General features: G+C 41.6%; 1 protein-coding gene across 9 annotated transcripts in view; it reads left to right on the top strand.

Moving 5' to 3' along the window:
- Ezh2 (enhancer of zeste 2 polycomb repressive complex 2 subunit) overlaps positions 1 to 23,721 on the top strand; it is a 69,584-nt gene that overhangs the window by 6,202 nt on the left and 39,661 nt on the right. For 2 of the 9 annotated variants that reach the window (XM_052720590.1, XM_052720584.1), the window contains exons 1-3: positions 14,207 to 14,866; positions 16,993 to 17,116; positions 17,966 to 18,094. In XM_052720590.1, the coding sequence (XP_052576550.1) occupies positions 17,000 to 17,116; positions 17,966 to 18,094 (246 nt within the window). In that variant the 5' untranslated portion in view covers positions 14,207 to 14,866; positions 16,993 to 16,999. Of the gene's footprint in view, positions 1 to 14,204; positions 14,867 to 16,992; positions 17,117 to 17,965; positions 18,095 to 23,721 lie in introns of those variants that run through there. The other 7 variants (XM_052720594.1, XM_052720589.1, XM_052720588.1 and 4 more) reach the window with 6 other exon arrangements.

The raw sequence follows: 23,721 nt of genomic DNA, 5'->3' as shown, positions 1-23,721 counted from the left end.
GTTTTGTTTTGTTTTGTTTAGTGTGGGTGCTGGGGATCTGGACCTGGGTCCTTATGCTTGCATAGCAAGCACTTTATTGACTGAGTGACCTTTATAACCCCCTTGAATTAACTTTTTACAAGGCTGAGTATGTGGCTCATTAGGTAGAATGCTTGCCTAGCATGCATGAAACTGGGTTGGACCCTAGCACTGCATAAAACCAGCTGTTACAGTACCGCCTTTAATTTTATTTAGCAAATGGGGGCAGGTGGATCATAAATTCAAGGTAATTCTCAACTTCAGCTGTGTGAGAACTCATTTTCAAAACTGAACAGGGCCTATGGTAAGCTGGCTTAATGGCTGTCCAGGTGCCTACAGCCAGGACTGATGACTTGAGTTCCGTCTAGGGGACCCATGTGGCAGAAGGAGAGAATCGGCTCCCCTAAGCTGTTCCCTGACCTCTACGTATGTACTGTGTGAATGCACATGCCCATACACATAATATGTTTACACACACACACAAAATCTAAAAAATGTAATTAAAGGAAAATAAAAAACCCTCAAAAACTTTTAAAAGCCCTTTCAAAAAGGATTTGTTTTTGTTATTTTTAATTATGTGTATGCGTGTGGGTATGTGCACATAAATGCAGGTGACCCCAGAGGCCGGAGATGTTGGATTCCCCTGGAACTGGAGCTCAGGCAGTTGTAAACTGCCTGATATTGGTGTTGGGAATTGAACTTGGGTACAGAACTTGGGTTCATGCTCTTTCTTAACTGCTGAGTCCCTTTAACAACTCTTATAGAAAACAAAACCCAAATGATCCCATTTATATGAGGTAGCTAGAATAGGCCACTTCTTAGAGACTGAGTAGAGGTTATTAGTGCCGAGAAGATAGGTAAATGAGCTACTGTTTAGTGAATAGAGTGTTTGTTCAGAATTATGAAAGAGTTAAGATAGTTTAACAGTATATTGAATATATTTAGTCAGCCTTCTAGATCTAGATTCTATTATCTGCTTGAAAATACTACCAGAAATAATTTGTGTTGACTATGGAACAGCCATGTTTTCTTGCTACTTTTCTCTAAGTACTACAGTGTAACAGCTGTATACATAGTGTTTGTATTATATTGGGTATTGTAAGTAATGCAGAGATGATCTGAAGTATATGGGATAGCTAGGTTTTGTGGTATGGGAAGCTGAGGTAAGAGAATCCCTTGTTCTTGAGTTTCAGACCAGCCTGGGCAAAACAGTGAGACCCTATCTCAAATCAACAGCAGTGGGTCAGTGAAATGACTCATTTAGGTAAAGGTGCTTGCTGCCAAATGTGACAACCTGAGTTTGATTCCTGGAGCCCACATGATGTTTCAGGTGGTTGGGAGCTGCCAGACTTGATTGCTGGGAACTGAACTCAGGCTTTTGCAAGAACAGTATACATTCTTAATATCTGAGCCTTTCCAGCCTCCAAACATCTTCTAAATATAAACGACAACCGCTATTTTATTTGTTTAAATTTTTTTTATTATTTTTAGTTGTGCGTGGAATTGTGTGTGGATATGTGCACTTGAGTGCTGGAGGAGGTCAGAGGTGAATTCTCCCGGGCTGGAGTTTTAGGCTGCTAGGAACCAGTCTCAGGTCCTTCCAGTCCTCTGCGGGAATTGCTCATGCTCTGAGCCACTGAGCCATCTCTCTAGCCCCTCATCTATTTTTAAAGGTATTTTATTATTTGACAATTACACACACACACACACACACACACACACACACACACACGCGTATTGTATTTTGTTCATATTCACTCTCTTACCCTCTCTTATCCCCCTCCCTTCCCTCTTCCCCAACAAGTTCCATTCCTGCCTTTGCCCCTCCCCCCTTTGAATAGCTTCTTGAGCTTAATTAGGGTTGGCTGCATGGACATACGTGTGGGATTTACTGGAGCATGGACAACTTAACCAGTATCTACACAACTGAAGAAACCTTCTTTAGTAACCATTAATTTCCAATAGCTCCTCAGCTAGGGATGGAGCCTCATAAGCTCCATTTTCATTTTTTGAGACAGGGTCTCATGTAGCTCAGACTAGCCACCTTTGAATTCCGATCCAAGTGCTGGGATTAGAGTTATTTGCCAACATGCCCAGCTACTTTATTTTATGTAGAAAATAATGACAAGGGCTGGAAAGAGAGCTAGTGAGGGTAGAGAAAGATGAACTTGGGCATTTGGACATTGGATTTTGATTTAAAGTTCTGATCTCCCTCCACTTCTTGTTTGTTTAGGGCGGCATAGGGAATCCAACCTAACTTCTTGTTTGCTGCCACTGTGCTACACCCCAGTCTACACGTTGTTTTATGTAAGGTCTGCAAATTAAGAATATTAACATTAAAAAAGTTGTAAAACATCGCTACCCCCTCAAGACAAAAATTATGTAAGGGAGACTGCTGTGTCCTCTGCCAACCCTAAAAGACTTCGCAGTGTAGCTCTACAGAGGAAAGACTGATGCCCTTTTCAGCACATGCTGCCTTTGTAAAGTGGAGTGGGCTGTAAGTGTGGCTCACTAATCCTGTCCTCCGTTTTTCTCGGTCAGACTTCAAATGAAGTCATCACCCTTATATATCCTTTGTGTCTATTTTTTTAAGAGCTGTGTGTATGCCTTTGTTTGTGTCATGGTGTGTGTGTGGAGCTCAGAACAACTTAAGCAGCCAGTTCTCTCCATCCACCCTTCTGTGGGTGTTGGACGCAGGTTGCCAGGTGTATGCAGCAGGAAGGAGCCTTACTGGATGAGCCGTCTTGGCATCCCTCCCCCCAGGTGTCTTTTGAACACTTGAAGGAGAGCTTCCTTTTTGAGGTGGTGCACATTCCAAGCTTTTAGTATTGTCACATGACTTCCTAGAAAGGCATTCAGTTTTCAGTTAACAGTTACATTGTACTGAACTGTGATTTAGATACAAGGCGTGGGTGTGGAAGGTACAGTTTGAGGGGTTTTGGCAAATGTATCCGCCAGCACTACCACCTCATTCACAGTGCACCACTGCCGTCACCTACCTCACAGCCCCTCAACTACTGATCAGAGTTGTTCTTCCCCGGGAATTTACATGAATAGAGTAGACAAACTGTGTTCTTTTGTGACTGGCTTCTTCCATCCAGCATGTTTTGATGTATATTTATTAAAACTTAGAGCGTTCCGTTACATGAATTTTCTAGTTTTTTTTTTTTTTTTTTTTTTCCCTAGTCTATTGATGGATAAATGGGACTCTTTAGTTTTTGGCTATTAAGTAAAGTATCACGTGGTAAATACTGATTTCACTTCATAAGAGACTGCCAAGCTTTCCCAGGATGGTTGTGCCACTTATGTTGGCAGTTTCAGTTCCAGGGGAAACTGCACAGGGACTACAGTGGCCCCAGTCCTCACTGGCTTTGCTGTTGGGAGTCCTTCAATGATGGTTGTCTTGGCTGGGTTAGAGAGATGCTTCAACACTTAAGAGCATTGGCTGGAGGACCTGGTTCAATTCCCAGCACCCACATGGCAGCTAAGAGCGATCACTAAGTCCAGTCCTAGGGGATCCAGTGCCCTCTCTGGTCTCTGCAGGTGTTTCACACACAAAGTACACATACATACATGTCAGCAAAATGTGCCATAAAATTAAAAATAAATGATGGCTATCTGATACGTTAATTATCTTATAGTAATTTTGATTTTCTGAGGCAAGGTCTCACTCTGGCATAGGCTTGCCTAGAACTTACTGTAGTCCAGGTTGACTTTAAATTTCATCCTCACATATTTGATTGTGTTATACTATTTTCATTCTGCAAAATATCAGCCTGTTCTTTGCAACATCTAATTTTGTCCCACCAAAATATTTAGCTTTCTGTAAGAAATGCATTGCCTGCTGGGCAGTGGTGACGTACGCCTTTAATCCTAGCACCTGGGAGGCAGAGCCAGGTGGATCTCTCTGTGAGTTTGAGGCCAGCCTGGTCTACACAGCAAGATCCAGGACAGGCACCAAAACTACACTGAGAAACCCTGTCTTGAAAAAAACCAAAAAAAAAAAAAAAAAAAAAAAAGAAAGAAAGGTATTGCCCTCCCTTCTTGTGTAATGGAGCTACCTCTGTAGGTGGTCACACCATTGTTGAGCTTAATTTTGCCATGGCTGCAGATTCAAGTAAGAAACTTGTAAAGCTAGCATTCTGGGTAATGTACAGAATAAACATTATTTCTCCATCAGTCAAGTCTTCATACTTGTTTATAGGAAATACAGCTCCTATGAAGATACCCAAGGAAGCTAAGCATATGCCTTTAATCCTAGCACTGCCTCCAGGGAGGCAGAGGCAGGCGGATCTCTGAGTTTGAGGCCAGTCTGGTCTATTCTATAGAGGGAGTTCCAGGACATAAGAGAAACCCTGTCTGGAAAAACAAACAAACAAAGAAAAAAAAAAAAAAAGAAAGATAAGGAATGAAGAGATTGCCATGAGATAATCATTTGCTTTTTTTTCTGGATTATTTTACTATTTTAACATGTCAAGATGCTGTATAGTCTGTGGTTCAAAATACTTTCCATATCCCAGGGGAATTAGAAGGCTCTTCAGTTCAGAGACATGTGTTGCTCAGTTTTTCTCACTTGCAGTCCTTTCACTTAAAAAGTTCATCTTCATGGCAGAACGTAGAAAGGGGCTTTGTACATGGAGGCACTAAGGAGAGACAGGACAGGTTGACATTGGCCGGAACCCTGCAGACTTGAGAGCTCTTTTCTGTAGCAGAAACTCAAATCGTTGTATATTTATTTTTTCATTTAAAAAGTTCTTTAATCCATGGCCAACATCTTCTAAAAATTGAGACATGGTGCTTCACTGAAAAAAATCTAGTCCCCTGACCCAACACCATAATGCATCCACAGCTGGCTAGAAGAATCCCTCATCAGGGCCTGTGCTCTCCTGTGGGCCACTGGGCATCTATGCTTAAAAAGACAGAGCAGTGGCCACTGGGTAACACACACCCAGGAGGCCCAAAGGCCCCCAAACTCCCAAATTCCCCAGGAGTGACTATTTCCCACCCTCCCACTGGGGAGACTCTAAGAGGTTAATCCGTCTTTATTGAAGGCCAGCCCATACTTCGTTTGTTGGATTAGCCATGTCCACCTGCCCTGGCTGAGGCTCAGACAATCATCTCCAGCTGCTGGGCATACTCCATGATCTGTTTGGCCTTCTCACTGGAGAGGATGATAGTGTCTTCTGGCTTCTTCTGCTGGCCGGCAAAGCAGTAGTACTTGTTAGGGCCTAGGACCCAACTTCACTTCTTGGCATAGTCTGTCATCTTTTTGGGTGTGTTGAAGAAGAGGATTTGGATAGCTGCAGCAAAAAGGATCGAATCATTATTTAAATATTGCCCTTCTTCCTGAATGTAGAGTCTGTAAGGGGGATCCAGCAAATGGAATTTACATGGCCATTCTCTACCACATAGTGAATTTTGCTAACTTGTTATTTTATTATTACAAGAATTTCGTTTAAGTACTCATTAGACTGTTGATTAAAGCCAGAAAGTTTTAGAAATCCCAGCCATGAAAAAAAAAAGGGGGGCAGGAGATGGATGGATAAAGAACCTAATTGACAATTCTGCAAACTTACCTAGTGATCAAGTGTATTCATAGGAACCAAACTTATGCAAAGTGTTTCAAGTTATCTTCAGTGAGTTAAAAAGTGTCAACAAGACAAAACATTTTATCGGTTTTAGTGCCTTTTCTTGTTTTAAACCACAAAAACTCAGAAGGCTGGAAAAGAAACAAACAAAAACTAAGTGAGATGGTGTTCTTTAAGGAGTGGGAGAGCTGCCATCCATCGTCACTGAGGTCCTCCTCGTGTTTGAGGTTAGAGTCTGTAGTGAAGTTTAAGTGTATGTAGTGTGTAGACATGTGAGTGTAACCATGTGCTTGTAAACGATAGAACTCGTTGTTTGTTGAACCTCTACGGTGCCTACTGTAGATGAAATCCCTAAGTGAAGCACTACTCTTTAATGTGCTAAAAAACAGCACAGAACAGTGCTGGGGATATATAGTTTGGTGATTTAAATATGTGCTTAGTATACACAGATCCCTGAGTTAAGTCCACAGTACCACAAACAAAACCAAAACAAAACCATGTTTCTATTTTTGTTTTTTAGAAAGAAATATATGTTAAAACACTTGCATACTTCTACGTGCCTGTGTTGTGCCTGTCCGTATGTACTGCATCCCATTGATGCAGGAGCCTGTAGAGGTCAGAAGAAGCATATGATCCTCTGGAACTGGAGTTACAGATGATTGTGAGCTGCCATGTGGGTGCTGGGAACTGAACCTCTGTCTTGTGCAACAGCAGTGAGCATTCTTAAATGATGAGCCATCTCTCTGGCCCCTATTTGTTCATTTGTGGGTTTTTTGTTTTTTTTTTTTTTTGAGATAGGGTCTTACTGTATAACCCTTGGCTGGCTTGGAACTTACTGTGTAGGCCAGGTATACTCAAACTGACTGATTCTCCTACCTCCCTGCCTACTGAGTGCTGGGATTACAGACATGTTTACCATTTTTTAAAAAGATTATTTTTGATTAGATGTATGTGCATGTCTGTGTGAGGAATATATACATAAGTGATGGTGCCTGCAGAGACCAGAGGCATCATAGCCCCTGGAGCTTGTGTGCCAGGCAGTTGTGAGCCATCTGACATGCGTGCTGGGAACTGAACTCGGGCCCTTTGTAAGAGCAGTAAGTACTGTTAACAGCTGAGCCATCTGTCCAGCCCATATGTTTACTATTTCAAAGTGTATGATTCTGTAATGTTAAATATATTCACACTAATGTGTAACATATCTTTAGAACTTTTATCTTTTGTCCACAACCTTTGGAAAGTACTTTTTTACTTTTTGTTTCTGTGAATTTTTTGATTCTTAAGTTGGTGTGAAAAGAATTGTGTTTTGGGCTGAGTTTCAAATCATTATAACTGGGCTCAAACCGTTAATTAATCAAAATTAATTACCATTACAGTCAACACATTTTTTGCAAGCAATTTGTTTATTTGTTTGTTTGTTTTGAGACAGGGTCTAGCTATATAAGGCTATATATGAAACTTAGAGATATCCCTCTGCCTCTGCCTTCTGAATGTTGAGATTAAAGGTATGTACCACCATGCCTGGAATAAAAATAAATTTCATTCTTTCTGTAGTGTATAAAACAAAACAAAAAAACCTTGTGCTCCACTGCATGGATTATAATGCATCAGAATTAACTCTTGAGTTTTCAAAATTGCATTGATGTCTCATTAAGGAAAGAAATAAAGGCATTTCTTTTCGAGTTGGTTAACCAAGAGAGTGGTTATTCTACTTCATACTGTCTTCTGTCCTCTGTCTATTGCATGAGTCTGAATCTGTACCAGCCCAAAGGACTGTCTTGTGAATCTCTCCCTGTGTCTGTTGTATGAGCTGTGCGTCTGTCCTATCAGCTGTATAGGTAGGTCTCTCCTAATGAAAAGCTTCACTCTGTATTTATTGAAATGCACAGAAAGCATCACCTGGTGAAGGAATAGGATGCTTGAAAGAAATCTTTAACAGAGTTTTACAAGGGATTAAGTCACTGGCTCCAACTGACCCAGATAACAAATATCATTGCTTATCAACCAATAACTGCAAGTAGTAGCTTTCAACCTTTATGGCAGAGTTTAGGAAGTTGCTTTCAACTTCTGTATTTAACTGCTCTCAGGAAATGACATACATGTATAACTCTGGGTCAGGGGCATGGAAGAGGACATAACTTAAGATTCCAGGCATGTATTAGGTTGTAAAAGTTGATTTCATGGGAAATCCAGGGTAAGCAAGGTTGGTTGTTACATTGTTCTCTTGAAGGCAGGTAAACAGTTTGAGTACACAGTAGGCTAGCAGTCTTAAGTGACCTCAAGGTATATTATTAACTTGGGTGTGAGGTCCAGCAGAAGTTCCAGCAGTCTCTTAGGACAGAAGAGATATTTTCAGAATTGCTACACTCTGTGATTTGACAAACTTTTGGAAAATATTTCTTGCATCCTGGCTGTGGAAGTGTTTTCCCTCCAAGAAGTTGTTGAGGTACTTGGTGAAGTGGTGGTTGATGAGTGAAAGGTCAGGTGAATAAGGTGGATGAGGTAAAAGTTCATAGCCCAATTTATTCAACTTTGGAAGTTTTAGTTGTGTGATGTGCAGTCGGGTGTTGCTGTGGAGGAAAATTGGGTCTTTTCTGTTAGCCGGTGCTGGCTGCAAGGGTTGTAGGTTTGGGTGTATGTGGTTGATCTGCGGAGCACACACATCTTGGACATAAAGATTTTTTTTCCAGGATTCAGAAAACTGTAGTGGATTGCACCGTGACCATAACCTTTTGGGGCAAGATTGGCTTTGGGCATTACTTTGGAGCTTCTTGGTTGTGCATAATCGCCCTTTTTTTGCATATGACAGTCAGATGGGGAAATAGATCAGTGTTGCATAGAGTAGGAGAGGAGAGCAGCGTTGACTTTTCCTCAGCTCATGAGGTACCCATTTACTGAATGCTTTCACCTTTGCAGTTTATCTCAAATGTAGATGACCTTTGGCCGGTCCGCACTTAGTTCTGTGGCAGCAGTGTCTTGTGTGGTTGTAGGAGGTGCTTCAGTCATTGTTCTCAGTTGGCTTTACCAGCTTCCCACGCCAGTCACTTCGTTCCTCATCATCCAGGCTGCATCTCCTTTGCAAATCTTGTTGTACCTCGACTTCTGGGTACACTCTTGAGCAGTTACTAGGTGAAATGTGTGTTGATATTTCAAGCTGTCTTTGTTGCTTTATGACCCATTTTGAACTTGAGTAAGAAAATTTCTTGAATTTACTTTTTGTCTAACATCATTTCAAGTAGTACAAAATAAATCTAAATAGCAAGTCATCGAAAAAGACTTAAAGCAAGAAGTACACATTAAAATGATGTATAACAGAACCACATTTATTTAACAATGTGTTACAGGAACACAGGACAAATTTCAACAAGTTAAAAACTGAAATTACCTTTGCATCAACCTAACACTTTAGATACTTTGTGTGAATGGAAATCGCTGACTATCTGTTCTCCTGTGGATTGGCTTGTTTTGCTTAGTGTAATGTCCTTGAGGTTCATCTTTTTGTAGGGTGTGTCACAGTTTCCTTTTTTTTAACTGAAAAAAAAAATGTGATATTCTGATCATAACTGCTCCTCTCCACCCATCTGACTCCACACCTTTCTCTCTGTGTCTTTAGAAAGCAAACAGGCAAAAAAAACAGCATAAAACAAACAAACAAACAAACAAACAAACAAAAACCCCAGAATTGTCTTTTTTAAAGGTATTTTACTATTCCATGATATACATAAACTGTATTTTAAAATCTATTATATCATGTGCCAGTGGACATATGGGTAGTTTCTACCTTTTGGCTATTTTTAATAGTGCTGCAATGAATGTTGGACAAATTCTTCCCACTGCTCTGAATTTCTTCCCTCCTAACCCTTCTGCCTTGAACTCTGGATCCTCTTGCTTTTACCTCCCACATGCTGAGATTCCAGGCCTTTGGACTATACCTGTGTATGGTAGGAATTCTTTTGGTTATATATTCATATGTGAGACTGTTGGGTCACAAGGTAATTCTCTCTTTAATTTTTGAGGAACTTTTCAGCACTATTTTCTATGAGTACACTATTTTATACTCCCACCTTAACACACCTCCTCCTATACACAAAAGTTCCAGTTATGTAGCCCAAACTGGCCTTGAACTCAATATGTAACCCAGGGTGACCTTAAATTTATGGTTACCCTCTTGTCTCAGCCTCCTAACTGTTGGGATTACATGTGTGCACCACTATACCTGCTAAGTATTTTGGAACCGAGTCTCCCTACTTCTCCCGTGCTCGTCTTAAACTCATGATCTTCTTGCCTCCATCATCTCCAGGGTACTAGGATTGCTGGTGTGTGTTGTCATTTCCAGTTTACTTTCTGTTCTTTGAATAGTGGTCCTCCAAATGAGTATTAAGTTTTGTGTTTTTAGACAGGGTCTCACTGTGTAGCTCTGGAACTCAATATATATTCAGACTGACCTGGAACTGAAGAGATCTGCCTGCTTCTGCCTTCTAAGTGCTGGTGTAATACCACTGTGCCTGACTTGCTTGTTTTGATTTGCACTAGAGCTTTTCAACATCTTTTCACATGCTTTTGCTCTTCAATATTTTACTTTTTAATTTGTTAAATCATCCATTTTAGTGTAGAAGTAAACCTACACTTAAGTGGGGAAATGCAGTTGGAAGCTTTCCTGTGTCCCGCCTGGTCCCGCAGCTGCTCAGTCCCAAGTAAACACACAGAGGCTTATATTAATTACAAACTGTATGGCCTATGGCTCAGGCTTCTTGCTAGCTAGTTCTTTCATCTTAAATCAACCCATTTCTATTAATCTCTTGCCACGTGGCCATGGTATTACCTGTCTGCTGGCATGTTGCTCCTTGGGCGGCTGGCTGGCATCTCCCCTAATTTCCACCCTTCTCTGTCTTCAGTTTCAGTGTACCACCTAACCTTATTCTGCCTTGCCATTGGCCAAACAGCTTTATTTATCAACCAATGAGAGCAACACATTCACAGCAACACATGTACAGAAAGACATCCCACAGCAGGGAAAGTAGCATCTTTTCTTATGTATATATAAAAAATTGTGTTGGGTGGGTGAGATAGCTCAAGTCAATAAAGTACTTTTCATAAGCATGAATACCCAAGTTTGATTCTGAGAATCCATATAAAAAAGCTGGGTGTAATGTGCATGCTTATAAAACAAGTGCTGGGGAGGCAGTCTAGCCTCATCGAGTTTCTTGTCTCAGAAAACAGGGCAGTTGGTGCCTGAGGAACTACACTCAAGGCTAACACAGGCTTGTGCATACATGCATGCACACCTGCACACCCATGTGTACCCATATGAACAGGCACACACACATACATGCAGATAAAATTTGCATTATGTGAACTTTATAAGTTCTTTTAACTGGTCTATCATTTGGTAGCAAAAAGCTATAGTACTATTCATGAAATTCTAACTTAAGATGTATTATATTCAAGTTGCTTTATAGTATATATAAGCAAAGTTAGCAAATTTATTTTTATATTTATTTATTTATTTATTTATTTATTTATTTATTTGGTTTTTCAAGACAGGGTTTCTCTGTGTAGCTTTGCGCCTCTCCTGGAACTCACTTGGTAGTCCAGGCTGGCCTCAAACTCACAGAGATCCGCCTGCCTCTGCCTCCCGAGTGCTGGGATTAAAGGCCTGCGCCACCACTGCTTTAAAAATACTTTATGTTCATGGTGTTTGCCTGCATATATTGTGTGAGGGTATCAGGTCCCCTGGAACTAGAGTTACAGACAGTTGGGAGTTGTCATGTGGGTGCTGGAAATTGAACCTGGGTTCTCTGGAAGAGCAGTTAGTGCTCTTAACTGCTGTGCTGTCTCTCCAACCCCAGCAACTTTATTTTTAATTCCTAATGGGTTTTATTAGACATGTGGCCATCAAAAATATTTAAGAGTCAGCCAGGTGGCACATGACTTTAATCCCAGCACTCGGCAGGCAGAGGCAGGTGGATTTCTGAGTTCAAGGCCAGCTTGGTCTACAGAGCTTTCCAAGACAGCCAGGGCTACATAGAAAAATCCTGTCTTGAAACCTCCGACCCCAAACCAACAACAACAAACACAGGTATGAGAGCTAAAGAGATGACTCAGCTGTTAAGAGCACTGGCTGCTCTTCAGAGGACCCAAATTCAATTCCCAGCACCTACATGGCAGCTCACAACTGTCTGTAACTCCAGTTCTAGGAATCTGTTGTCACCATCACACAGAAATATATGCAAGCAGAACGCCAATGCATAAAATAAAAATAAATAAATCTTTAAAAAAGTATTTAAGAGTCAGGAGACGTGAGGGAAATAACCTTTCTAGATTGGTCAGTGAGGACTTGTAAGTGGCAGAAATGCTGGTGAACAAGCATAGAGGAAGTTAATGTTAGAGTTATCCCATTTCTCCCCTTAAGTATTTTTATGTCTGTGGAGAGTGTTTGCCTACCAGAAAAAGAAAGCTTAAGTTATGCATAAAGATGATGCATATTTTCCTGTTTTTTGAGAATATGGTCTCATGTAGCTGAGGCTGGTTCCGAACTCCTTGTCCTGCTGTGTGCCTTGCTAGTGCTGAGGATTACAGGCATTCACTGCTGCTTCCTTCCACTGTTAAATACAAATAGTAGTCTCTAGGAGGTTCTGCTGATAAAGTGGTATTTTGTTGGTGTCCTAGTTTAACTTCTGTTGCCGTGATAAAACATTCTGACCAAAAGAAAGAAAGGGCTTATTTGACCTGGATTTCTATGTCACAGTCTATCACTGAGGGGATTGAGGGCAGGAACTCAAGTCAGGAACCCAGAGGCAGGAACTGAGAGGAGACCCTCTGAATGGCTTGCCCCTGTATCTTGCTCAGCTTGCTTTCTTACTCTGCCCAGGAGGGGTACCTCCCAAGAAAATGACCCAGAGACTTGCCTACAGGCCGTCTGCTGGGGGCAATGGTTGAAGGTTCCTTCATTGTCAGGTCCATCTGGCTGGTTTGAAACAAGTCACATTTGTTAACTAGAGCAGTGTAGTTCAGTGGTAATGTGCTTGCTTAGCATATAGCGTACACGAAGGCTTGCTTTAATCTTTAGCACCATTAAAAAAAGATCGTAGTTAAGAGGGTGTAGCTAGGTCTTAGTGGTTCATACCTGTAATCCTAGCATTGAGGGCTTAGGCAGAATTGCAGTCAGTTTGAGGTTAACCTGGGCTGCATAGTGAGATCCTGTCTCAACAAACAAAACCTTAAGGAAGTAAATATATTTAAAAAATGTTAATCGTCTAGTTTGAGCTTACTGGTTCCCAGTTCTTAGGTAATTTATCATTGTAGTTAAAAAAAATGAAAGTTGCACCATACGTATTCTAGAAAAGAAAAAAATTCAAATTACTTATTGGGTTCCCCACCCAATTGTCCATTAGGCCAATTTGAAAGATGAGATGTCTTTTTTTCAGAAAATGGGCTCAGTCTGCCCATTGTAGCTGCTCTGTTTCCTGTCATAGCGCCTCTTTCCCTGGGCATGTGGAGAGTCCTTGCTCTTCTTGGACTGCGGCACGTCGTGGGGCTGATGCTTGCCATGTTTCTTACAGAAAGTCCAGCGGGTCTTAGGTCATTCACCGTGTTTGCGGGGATGATATTGACACAGAAAAGCCAGAGTATTTTTAAAGGAAAAGACACTGAGAATATTGTAATCATGCTTCTTTTGGGTTTGGATTTGACCTTATTTAGCCTGGTATTTAGTTAAGAGTCATGGTTAGAGCTGCGAATTTAGTTGGAAAGATAAGTAGTTCATGTAGTTTATCTCAGTTTTCCAGTCAAGTAGAAAAAGAAACATTTATTAGGAAGAGAAAATAATAACTGCTGTCTTGAGTAGCAAGAACTTTAAAGAAGGTATCGGGGCCCCAGTACTAAGTATTGGAACTTAGTTTGTTTCAATTCTCTTAGTTTCCTAGCTGTTGGCAGCTGGGTGAGGAGGGTCAGGAGTGTCGGTTAGGCAGAGATTTATCTTCCATGGTGTGGGTTTGCATCTGATTTCCTTAGGAAGAATGTGGAATCCTTGGGCTTGTGTTGTCTGGTCACTGAGAGGTAGAACGCAGTGTTCTGACCACTTCATAGGGGCTTCCATCTCCATGGGACAAAAAAGCTCTTGGTGGAGAGCAGAGGTAGCTGTTCTTTGTGATGATGGTAACAGAACAGGCTTTGAAAAGCTGCCCAACATGAACTGAGATGTAATTGTATATATGGTCTCAATACCAAGTATTGTATACATAAGTAGTATGTCAGATACCATCAGTGATTGTTAGAAAACCTAATCCAAAGTAGTTTATGGTGTGTGTTGGGGGGGGGTGCGGGTATTTTTTGCTCTTATAACTGAGTACTTATTAAAATTGATTTTGCTCTTTGCTTGGCAGTAGGGCTCAAGTGTTCTCACTAGGACAGCTCACCCAGGATCCTAAGTGTCCCTGAGAGTCTTACTCCTTTTCTCTTGATTTCTTGGGAATTGGGCCATTTCTTTTTCCTTTGTTTCTTTCTTCTCCCCTCCCCTCCCCTCCCCTCCCCTCCCCTTCCCTTCCCTCTCTTTTCCTCATTTTTCTTTCCTTTCATTTCCTTTTTCCTCATTTCTTTCTGGCTTCTGCATAGATAGTCCAGGATGTCCACTCTTCCCTTTTTTCCTTATAGCAGAGCTAAACCTTACAAATGATGTGTTAGGAAGATGCAGGAGTACTCACTCTCAGTTTAAATTACTAATAAACCTGCGTTTGTTTTTAAGTCCATTATTACTAGACACAGAGACAGTCACTGAGATTTTTATAAATGAGTAAAACCCTGTTCTTGATAGTGACAAATTTATTTACAGTGGGGGTGGTGTACAGAGAAAATTGCGATTTTAAGTGTAAATGTGACAGTGGTAGAATTTGGGAACTGTGGAGGAGTCAGTTCTTCACCTTCTGATGGACAAGAAGCCGAGAGACCAGGACGGCACCTGAAAAGAGAGGGTTACTTTCAAGGGCGTGGCCGGGACTCCCTTCCACCTGTGGTTTCTTCCCTCTCTGTTTCCAGTCAGCTGGGGACTAAGTGATCACTTTTGTTCTGTCTCCAGTGTGGTCTAAACTGGTCTCCTGCTCCAGAGATGGCTGGGTGATGGCACTCGCCCGACCACACGGTTACTCTTTCAGTTCCTCCATCCCCGCTCCTGTTTCGATATGGCTGCCAGCCTAGTCTCTTCAGAATGTGAATCACCCCACCTCTCCTTTTACTCAACACTCTGGTGTCCTATTGCTCTCAAGGTACATTTGAAAATCATACCATCTTATACAGCTAGACAGAAATGTTCTTGTAATCTCTTGAAGACACAATGTGGTTCTAATACTCGTATAAGAAAATGTTCTAGAAAAGGACACTGCTTTAGACTTCAGGTCCGGGCTCTAGAATGTGTTATATGTCTGAACTATAGCTAGCTTCCACAGTCACATACGCTGGCTCAGAGTCTACAGCTAAAGATAAAGTAGGAGCGTTTCCTGTGCATTCGCTGCCCTTTTCTCTCCTCTTGCTCACAAAACCCTACGTGTGAATGAAAGTAGCACCCGAGGCAAAGACACCATCACAGTATTTGGATGGAGAAGTGTGGTCTGGTGTGTGTGTGTGGGGAGAGTGATTTATCCTTATTTAACCAGGCTGGCCTCGAGTTCAGAGGTCTGCCTGTCTCTGCCTCCCAGGTGTTAGGATTACGGGCATGCACCGCACCTGACCCTCATTTGTCCTCCTTATCCTGTACATTTTCTACTCTTAGTGCTTGTGAGATGCACCTTTTCACTTTCACCTTTTGCAACTACAGTGGTCCCTTTATATCTGAGGGGACTGATTGGAGTAGCCCTTTGGATACTGAAATCCGTGGACTCCTTATATAAAATGGCGAGATGATTGACATAGCCCGTGCCTATCTTGTATGTGTACATCAGTTATCTGTGGTATTCTTACAGTAACTAATACAACACGGATGCTATGTAACTAGTGGCTGCACTGTCTGTTGTTTAGTCCTGTTTGGGGAAAGTGACCAGAAGTTTGTGCGTGTTCACCATAGAGGGGCTTGTCTTAGGCCTGGCTGTGTGGTGAGTGCGATGTGGGGTGGACAATGCTCTAAGTGTTGGAGAGTGCCTGGGAATCTGGAGTGGCAGGGACTATAGCAGACTTATACGTTGTCTTCTTCTTTTTTTTTTAATTGAATGCATAGTACTTGGTGTGTAACAAATTCAAGTTTTGCTTTGTTTCCTATTTTCTGGAAATATTTTTTTCTTGAATGTTTTTGATCAGAGATTTGTTAAGCCCATAAATGTGAAGCCTGGATGTGAGGAATGTACCAGTTATACGTTGCTTCTTTTAAAAAACGTATTTTATTTTGTATGTGTGGGTGTTTTGCCTACATGTTATATCTGGGCACCGTTTGTGTGCCTGAAGCCTGAGGAGGCCTGAAGATAGTGTCAGATCCCTAGAAATGGACTTAAAGGTGGGTGTGAGCCGACATGTGGGGAATTGGACCTGGGTCCTCTGGGAGAGCAGCCAGTGCTCTTAATAACCGAGCTATCTCTCCAGTCCCTATAATAGCTTTTTAATAACTAAAAACTTAATGTTTTTGAGATGATATACTGTGTACCCTAATAAACTTGTCTGAGGATCAGAGGACAGAGCCAGCCACTAGATAGACAAAGAGGCCAGACAGTGATGGCACACACCCTTAATCCTATCACTCCGGAGGCAGAGATCTGTCTGGATCTCTGAGTTCAAGGCCACACTGGAAACAAAGCCAGGCAGTGGTGCACACGCCTTTAATGCCAGCACTAGGAAGCACACACCCTTTAGGGCGGAGAAAGGTATACAAGGTGTGAGGGAACAGGAGCTAAAGCAGTTCAGCTGAGAACCTTTCTGGTGGAGACTCTGGATTTCAGTCAGAGGATCTGTGGAGCGGCTGAGGTAATAGGTGGTGACTGTGGCTTGCTCTGCCTCTCTGATCTTTCAGCTTTTACCCAACATCTGGTACTGGGTTTTTTTTATTAAAAGACCATCTAAGATTCGAACAACGTGTTTTACATTTTTTCCCTCTAAAAATGTGACACTTATGGAGTAAAAACTAGCTTGTGATATAGCATATATAATTTCTGTAATGAGATCACAATTCTATAAACCCACTACTATTTAGGATTGTAGACTGTTTATAGATAAAAATATGCTTTAAAAGATGTCATTAAATGAGTGACATTCAATGACACATTTCCAGGATTTAACCATACAGAACATACAGGCATTTCTCCACAAATATCAACAGTAAACATATTTTGTTGTGTCAGTTTGCTTGAGATTAAAAGATCATATTCAACTGATGAGATAAGTGATTTTAATATGAAATCATTGCTTTTAGAATAATCATGGGCCAGACTGGGAAGAAATCTGAGAAGGGACCGGTTTGTTGGCGGAAGCGTGTAAAATCAGAGTATATGAGACTGAGACAGCTGAAGAGGTTCAGAAGAGCCGATGAAGTAAAGGTAATTTTAATCTTTTACAAAGTTGCAAATATAATTGAAAGATTCCTCCATTCCCCAAGTGAAATAGGTTTACTCTGAAATGATACATTTTCAGTCAAGTTCATATTTACAGTGAAATCGATGAAGACTTGAAAGCCATGGTCCTTGATCTCTCTAATTAAAATTACATTATGGTGGCTTGGTATAGTGGTGTGTGCCTTTAATCCCAGCACTTGGGAGGTCGAGGCAGGAGGATCAGAGTTCAAGACTGGGCTGATGAGAAGGCTCATCAGGTAAAGGCACTTGCTGCCCAGCCTGCTGACCTGATTTTGATCCTTGGCACCTTCATGGTGAAAGGAGAGAACCAATTCACACAAATCCTCTGACCTCCATCAAAGTGCTGTGGCATGTACACATCCTGGGATGATCTTTAAGTGAATTTGAGGTCAGCATGAGATACATGAGATCCTCAAAAATGAAAAAAAAATGTGTATCATGCTTATTAATGGTAACAAATATTTTAGACTAAAATTATTTAGCCTGATTGGAAATTAGTCTTTTCAGTATACCTTTGCACTGCTTGTGTAGACTCAGGGCCCAAACACAAAGACATTTGTTTCTAAAGTCCTTGTGATTTCTGAAATACAAAGTTAAACAAAGAGAGGATGGAAATAATTTCCTGTTCCCTCTCACTTACAGTGAAGTAATAGGAGTGATGTTTTTGTATTTATTAGAGTGTGGGAAACTAATGTAAATAAAGTCTGTGTACACTTGAGGACATGGTCATGGTATTGGAGGATTCACTAGGTTTTAACCTGCTTTAGAGATGCTACATATTGTAACAATGGTCAATTTGTTTGTTTTTAAAAGACTATGTTTAGTTCCAATCGTCAGAAAATTTTGGAAAGAACAGAAACCTTAAACCACGAGTGGAAGCAGCGAAGGATCCAGCCTGTGCACATCGTGACTCCTGTGAGCTCCTTGCGCGGGACCAGGGAGGTTGGTCCACAGTGTTGTCCTGATTATCCACACACTCGGTGTTTCTTATTGGACTGTTTACTGCTTATTGGGAGGAAGTCACTGACTTCAGGATGTCTGTTTCGCTGCTGTTCGTTTCCGTGTGTGTGAGTGGCAGCCTTCTATCACACTGTCAGCAATGCCTCTAACAGTTCATTCAGAGTGTTGAAGCCTATTAGACTTAAAAATAACTTTGAAATCAAGTCTCTAAAATGCTCGTCAGTTCAGTATTATTTAGAGCAAGGTTTTCTAACTCACAATTGCTTTCCTCTGTCTCCTTAATATAAATTCACCACATGGTAAGAAAGACTTCTCGTATTTATGAGCCCAGGAAGCTTTTTATTATGTGTTTTGTTTAAAGGCTAAGGCTTGTATGAGAATTTGAAAAATTCAGTGTTTAGATTGGTATTTTCTACCCATTTTCTGAGTGAGGTAGATCTTAATCACCTTCAGACTATTTCCTATTTTCAAAGAAAAGCAAAAAATCCTATGGTAAGGATAAGGAAAGGGGGAAATGTAATTATGTTATAGTTTCAAATGAAAGTCCTATGGTAGAGTCTATAATTAAATGTCTCACCAAAGCATGCTGCCAGCAAGATGAGGGGGGTGGCAAAGGTCTAAACAGGAGAGAGTCATTGTTAGGATTCAGGTGTGAGCATTCCTGTTTAGGTGCCTGTTTGATGTAGAAAGACATGGTGTTGGGTATTACATGGAAACTGAAGGGAAAACAATTGGGATAAGATTATAACCTTGTAGTCAATTATGAGCGCATGAACGTGGGAAACATCTATTTGTTCTAAAATAATTATCCAATGAGAATTTTTAAAATATGCCAGTGTTATAATAAACAAGCCATAATTGCTTTCGTATGAGGCTTGTGGAGGTGGTGCGACACTCAGGCTTCAAAGACTTCTGTGATGATACAGTAGCTACACACATGATCCTAATGGTGATTTTGATTATGTTAGTGGTGGTGTGGTCTTGGTGAGAAGACATAATTTGGGAAGGCTTCTAGTTATTTATAGTTTGTTAGGTGATAACTCTTTAAAATCTGACTTATAATTTTATAAGTACATGTTTTATACTGATACCTTCCCTATTATCTCATGCAAATCAAAGAGTAGACATTGGCGGTAATAGCTTTCATCATCATCTGCAGGGTCAAGGGTACTCTTCGATGCCTATGAACATTCTAAGACAGGGCTTTCAGGTAATTCTTTTGCAAGGTTTGTTTATTTAAGATTTATTTTTGAATGGGGTATGGTAGCCCACATCTGATGTAGGCAGATATCTGTGAGTTCAAGTTTAGTCAGGCTACATAGTAAGACACCCATGTAAAAAATAATTATTTTATGTGTATGTGTTGCTTGAATTGCTAAATGGTCTTTTAATAAAAAACCCAGAGCCAGATATTGGGATAAATGCTGAAAGATCAGAGAGACAAAGGAACAAGCCACTGCCACATCTCATCTCGCCAGCTCCACGAATCATCTAACTGAATGCCTCTGAGTCCTCAGCTGAAAGCTCTCCAGCTGAAAAGCTTCTAGTTCCTGTCTGCTCATGCCTTATATACCTTTCTCCGCCCAGCCATATTGCTTCCTTTCTAGTGCTGAGATTAAATGTGTGTGTGTGTGTGTGTGTGTGTGTGTGTGTGTGTGTGTGTGTGTGTGTGCCCCAAGTACTGGGAGCAAAGGCAGGAAGGAGATCTCAAGTGCTGGGATTAAAGGTGTGTGCCACCACTGCCTCCTTGTGTTTCTCTCTTGTATTTCTCTCTTAGACTGAGTCAATCTCATGTAGTCCAGGGTGGCTTTGAACTCACAGAGATCCAGACAGATCTCTGCCTCCCGAGTGCTAGGATTCAAGGTGTGTGCCACCACTACTGCCTGGCTTCTATGTTTAATCTAGTGGCTTGTTCTGTTCTCGGATCTTTAGGCAAATTTTATTAGGGTACACAATATATCACCACATGTATGAGTGTTTGTCTGCATGTAAGTAAATGGCCTGTATGTACCTCGTGTCTGTGGAGATCAGAAGGAATCTAATTCCTCTAAGTGGAGTTAAGGCTGGTCATAAGCTGCCTTGTAAGTGCTAGAAACTGAACTCAGTTCTTCTACAAGAACAGCAAGTGCTCTTGATTACTGAGTCATTTCATTCAGGAGTAAATTCATGAGTTCTTTAATTCTCTCTCTCTCTCTCTCTCTCTCTCTCTCTCTCTCTCTCTCTCTCTCTCTCTCATACACACACACACACACACACACACACACACACACACACACACACTCCACTGTGTCCACTTAATGTTGCTTGTAGATTATACTAAGTTTCGGATATTTTTGTTTGTTGCCAGCATATTTTTATTGACTCTTTGGGGATTTCACATCATACACCCGTATCACATTTGCTTCCCAGTCCTTCCCTGCCCACTCTCATCCTTGTGACCGCCACCCCCCCCACCCCACCCCCCCATATACTTGCTGGAGCGTGGTCCAGTTCTCAGTGGCCTGCCCCTTAAATAGAACTGAGTCCTTCCCTTCCTGCACCCCTGCAGAAGCCATCTGTTGTGGAGAGGGACACTTTAGCATCCTATCTCAGTTTTTAAGAGTTCCCTTCCATGGCTTCCTGTTTAGGCTGTTACTGTTTTTGTGGGGATGGTTGGCGTGGAGGTAGGGGTTGTCACAGAAGTCTTCCATGTCCTTCCTTCTCAACTGTGTATCTGTAGGCATCAATATCACTGCCAAAGTAGCTTATTTGTTCTTTAGATCACAAACAGGGCTCAAGGTTGTAGTAGGGCCATTGACTCAGACGAGGCCCTCAATGCAGCTGGGATTGTTTGTGGACGTCAACATGGTTTCAGGCCACAGCGTAGACCACAGACACCTGCCTGGTCTTTGATGGCAACACAGCCACAGACATCAACACAGACCTGGCCACAGTAAGGCCACAGACCCAGACATGGCCCTCAGCAGCAGCACGGACCCAGACATCACCATGGCCTTAGGTGGCAGCACAGGCTATTCTGATCAGTGTGCACCTCCCTTGCAGCAGCGCGGCCCATGGATATCAACATGGTTTTAGGCAGTAGTGCAGGCCAGGAACCTCCACTTGGCCTTTGTGGTAACACAAGCTACAGACATCAACTTAGACCCGGCTGTAGCAGGACTTTGGACCCAGACTTGGCCCTCAGTGACAGCCTGGACACCACCACGGTCTCAGATGGCAGTGCAGGCCACAGACATAAATGGATTCAGGCCACGGCACAGGCCATGAACATCCGAATGTCATTAGATGATAACGCCGTCCTTGGACATCAAACCAGATCCTGGCCATGTCAGGGCCATCGACCCATACATGGCCCTCAGCGGCATAATGGGACACGATGGTCCTTTGAGGAGGTCCACTTGGGCAGCTTGTTCTGGGGCTGAAGTCTGCGTCTGCTTAAGCTCCGGGCTGCTGCACATGACATGATCCACCATGGATCTCAGCCCTAGGGCTCGCACCGCTCTGCTCCTCCATCAATTCCATCACTCCCTCCCACTCTTGGGAAGGCCAGAAGAGGGCATCAGATCCCCTGGAGCTGGAGTTACAGGCTGTTGTGAGCCACTAGACACGGATCCTGAGAACTGAGCTCAGGTCCTCTGTAAGAATCATAAAGGTTTTCAATGGTTGAGCCATCTCTTTAATTCCTTTCTTCATTAAAAAAAAGTATTTCTGACAGTGACTATGTTTTGCATTCATTTTGGTCTTCAGATAATCTTTTACAGAATTATCCAGCATCAAGATGTCATTAAGTAATACCAAAGGATACATACCTATTGCTATCATGTAGTTGTTTATCAAAATAATTTCTAAGTGACTAGCTTTGTCTTAACAACTAGAGAAACTTGAGCCTTCATTTTGTTTTAGTTGTTTTTTCCTAGGTTTAGTAAACAAATTGGCATTACTCTTCATGTTCTTAGTGTAGTTTTCATATATTTATTATTTTTTTTCCCCACTAAAAATTATAAAATATATTTCCTTCAGTGATTTTGTTGTAGCTCTAGCTGGCCTGGAACTCACTATTGTTGACCTGACTGGCTTCCAACATGGAGCTCCATCTGCCCCTGCCTTTTGAGTGCTGGGATTAAAGGTGCATGCCACCACGCATGCCCTTCATTATTTTGAATGTAAATTGTTTTTTCTACTGTGAATGCCTTGCTTAGATAATGCCTGTCTGCTTGGTAAATGACATAAGTAATTTAATAAAATAGCCTGCCCTGTATATTTCTAGGAGGATACGTGTTTGTAAACATCTGTGTCTCATGAGAAGAGTGAGAATTTTGGTATGCAGTTAAATGTGGGGTTGCTGGAAATAGAAATAGCATTAGGTAGATATAGTAGTTTTGATATTCATGAAGAATTTTAAAACTTTTGGCCTTTTAAATACATGTAGGTTTGTTCTTTCTAGTAATTGAGGTGATTAAAATTATTTGCTTATATTTACAGATAATTAAAAAAATAGTTCTATGAAAATAATGGAACATGTAAGTGCAATTTAAACTTATTTTTATTGAAGAGAAACTGGGTCTAGTTTACAGGTATTTAAGTACTTGATTCCATGGCTTATTGCCTTGCAATGTACTTCACTCAGGTGATTATAAAGGGAAAGCTTTAGTTATAATTTGCAAAGAAAAAAAAATCCTGTTGTAGCTAGGCTGTTAGTATTCTTCACTCCCCAAACATTACCATTTAGCAACATCCCAGTCCTCAGATACAGTCTTAAGTTTCAATACAGTAGCATATTTCTTGTAAGTCTTGAGATTATAAGAACTCACGATTTTAAAGCTGGTGTGGTGGTACATGTCCTGAATCCCAGCAGAGGTGGGTTGCCTAGGACAGCTGCAGTCCCTGCCAACGCGCTTTGCTGCTCTGCATTCGGCGGCTTCTCTCTCCATGTTTCCAGCTTAGCTTGCACCCTGAAACTAGGCAAGGAAAGACCATTTGAGAGATGCCTTTATTGTGCTTGATGTTACGTCAGGGAAGACAGCACAGGAGAATGTCTCCTAGCCAACTCCCTGAGCATGAATAGCCTGCTTATGTAGCCGAAGAAAGGGTGTTTGGATCAGTGTCAGGTATTTGTTTTGGACCAGTCAGCCTGCCTCTTAGCACCAATCCCTGTCATGGAAGTTTCATATTGTACCAGTAGTGTGTAGCCTTGTCTTTAGCTACATACAGTCCAAGTAGTCCCTTGGTTAGATGACTTGGGGAGAGTGATCCCTCTCTGGCCGAGATGAAATTGGTTGCAATTCAGTTCATTTGGGGGGTTCATCCAGGCTTGTGATGGCAAAAAGTCTGGTAACTATCTCAAACAGCATTTGGGAGTGAGGGTTGCTGAAATCAGCTGAGATCCATTCGGATGAGGCCTCAGAGGCTTCCAGTTTGAGGAAACAGGATCAGCTGAGGAGTTGATGAGGCGAGGTTAGCTGTGGCTTATTCTGCTTCTCTGATCTTTCAGCGTTCACCCCAATATCTGGCGCCGGGTTTGTTTTTATTAATAAGACCTAACAATTTGTGCTACAGAGGGCCATCAACTATGATCATGCTGTCGTTATTTCAAGAATCCTAGGTGTGAC

Source organism: Peromyscus californicus, unplaced genomic scaffold (genome assembly GCF_007827085.1).
Source record: "Peromyscus californicus insignis strain IS unplaced genomic scaffold, ASM782708v3 Scaffold_6__1_contigs__length_162567912, whole genome shotgun sequence".
Lineage (NCBI taxonomy): Eukaryota > Metazoa > Chordata > Mammalia > Rodentia > Cricetidae > Peromyscus > Peromyscus californicus.
The sequence above is the reverse complement of the archived record's forward strand: the minus strand, read 5'-3'. Positions and strand labels throughout refer to the sequence as shown.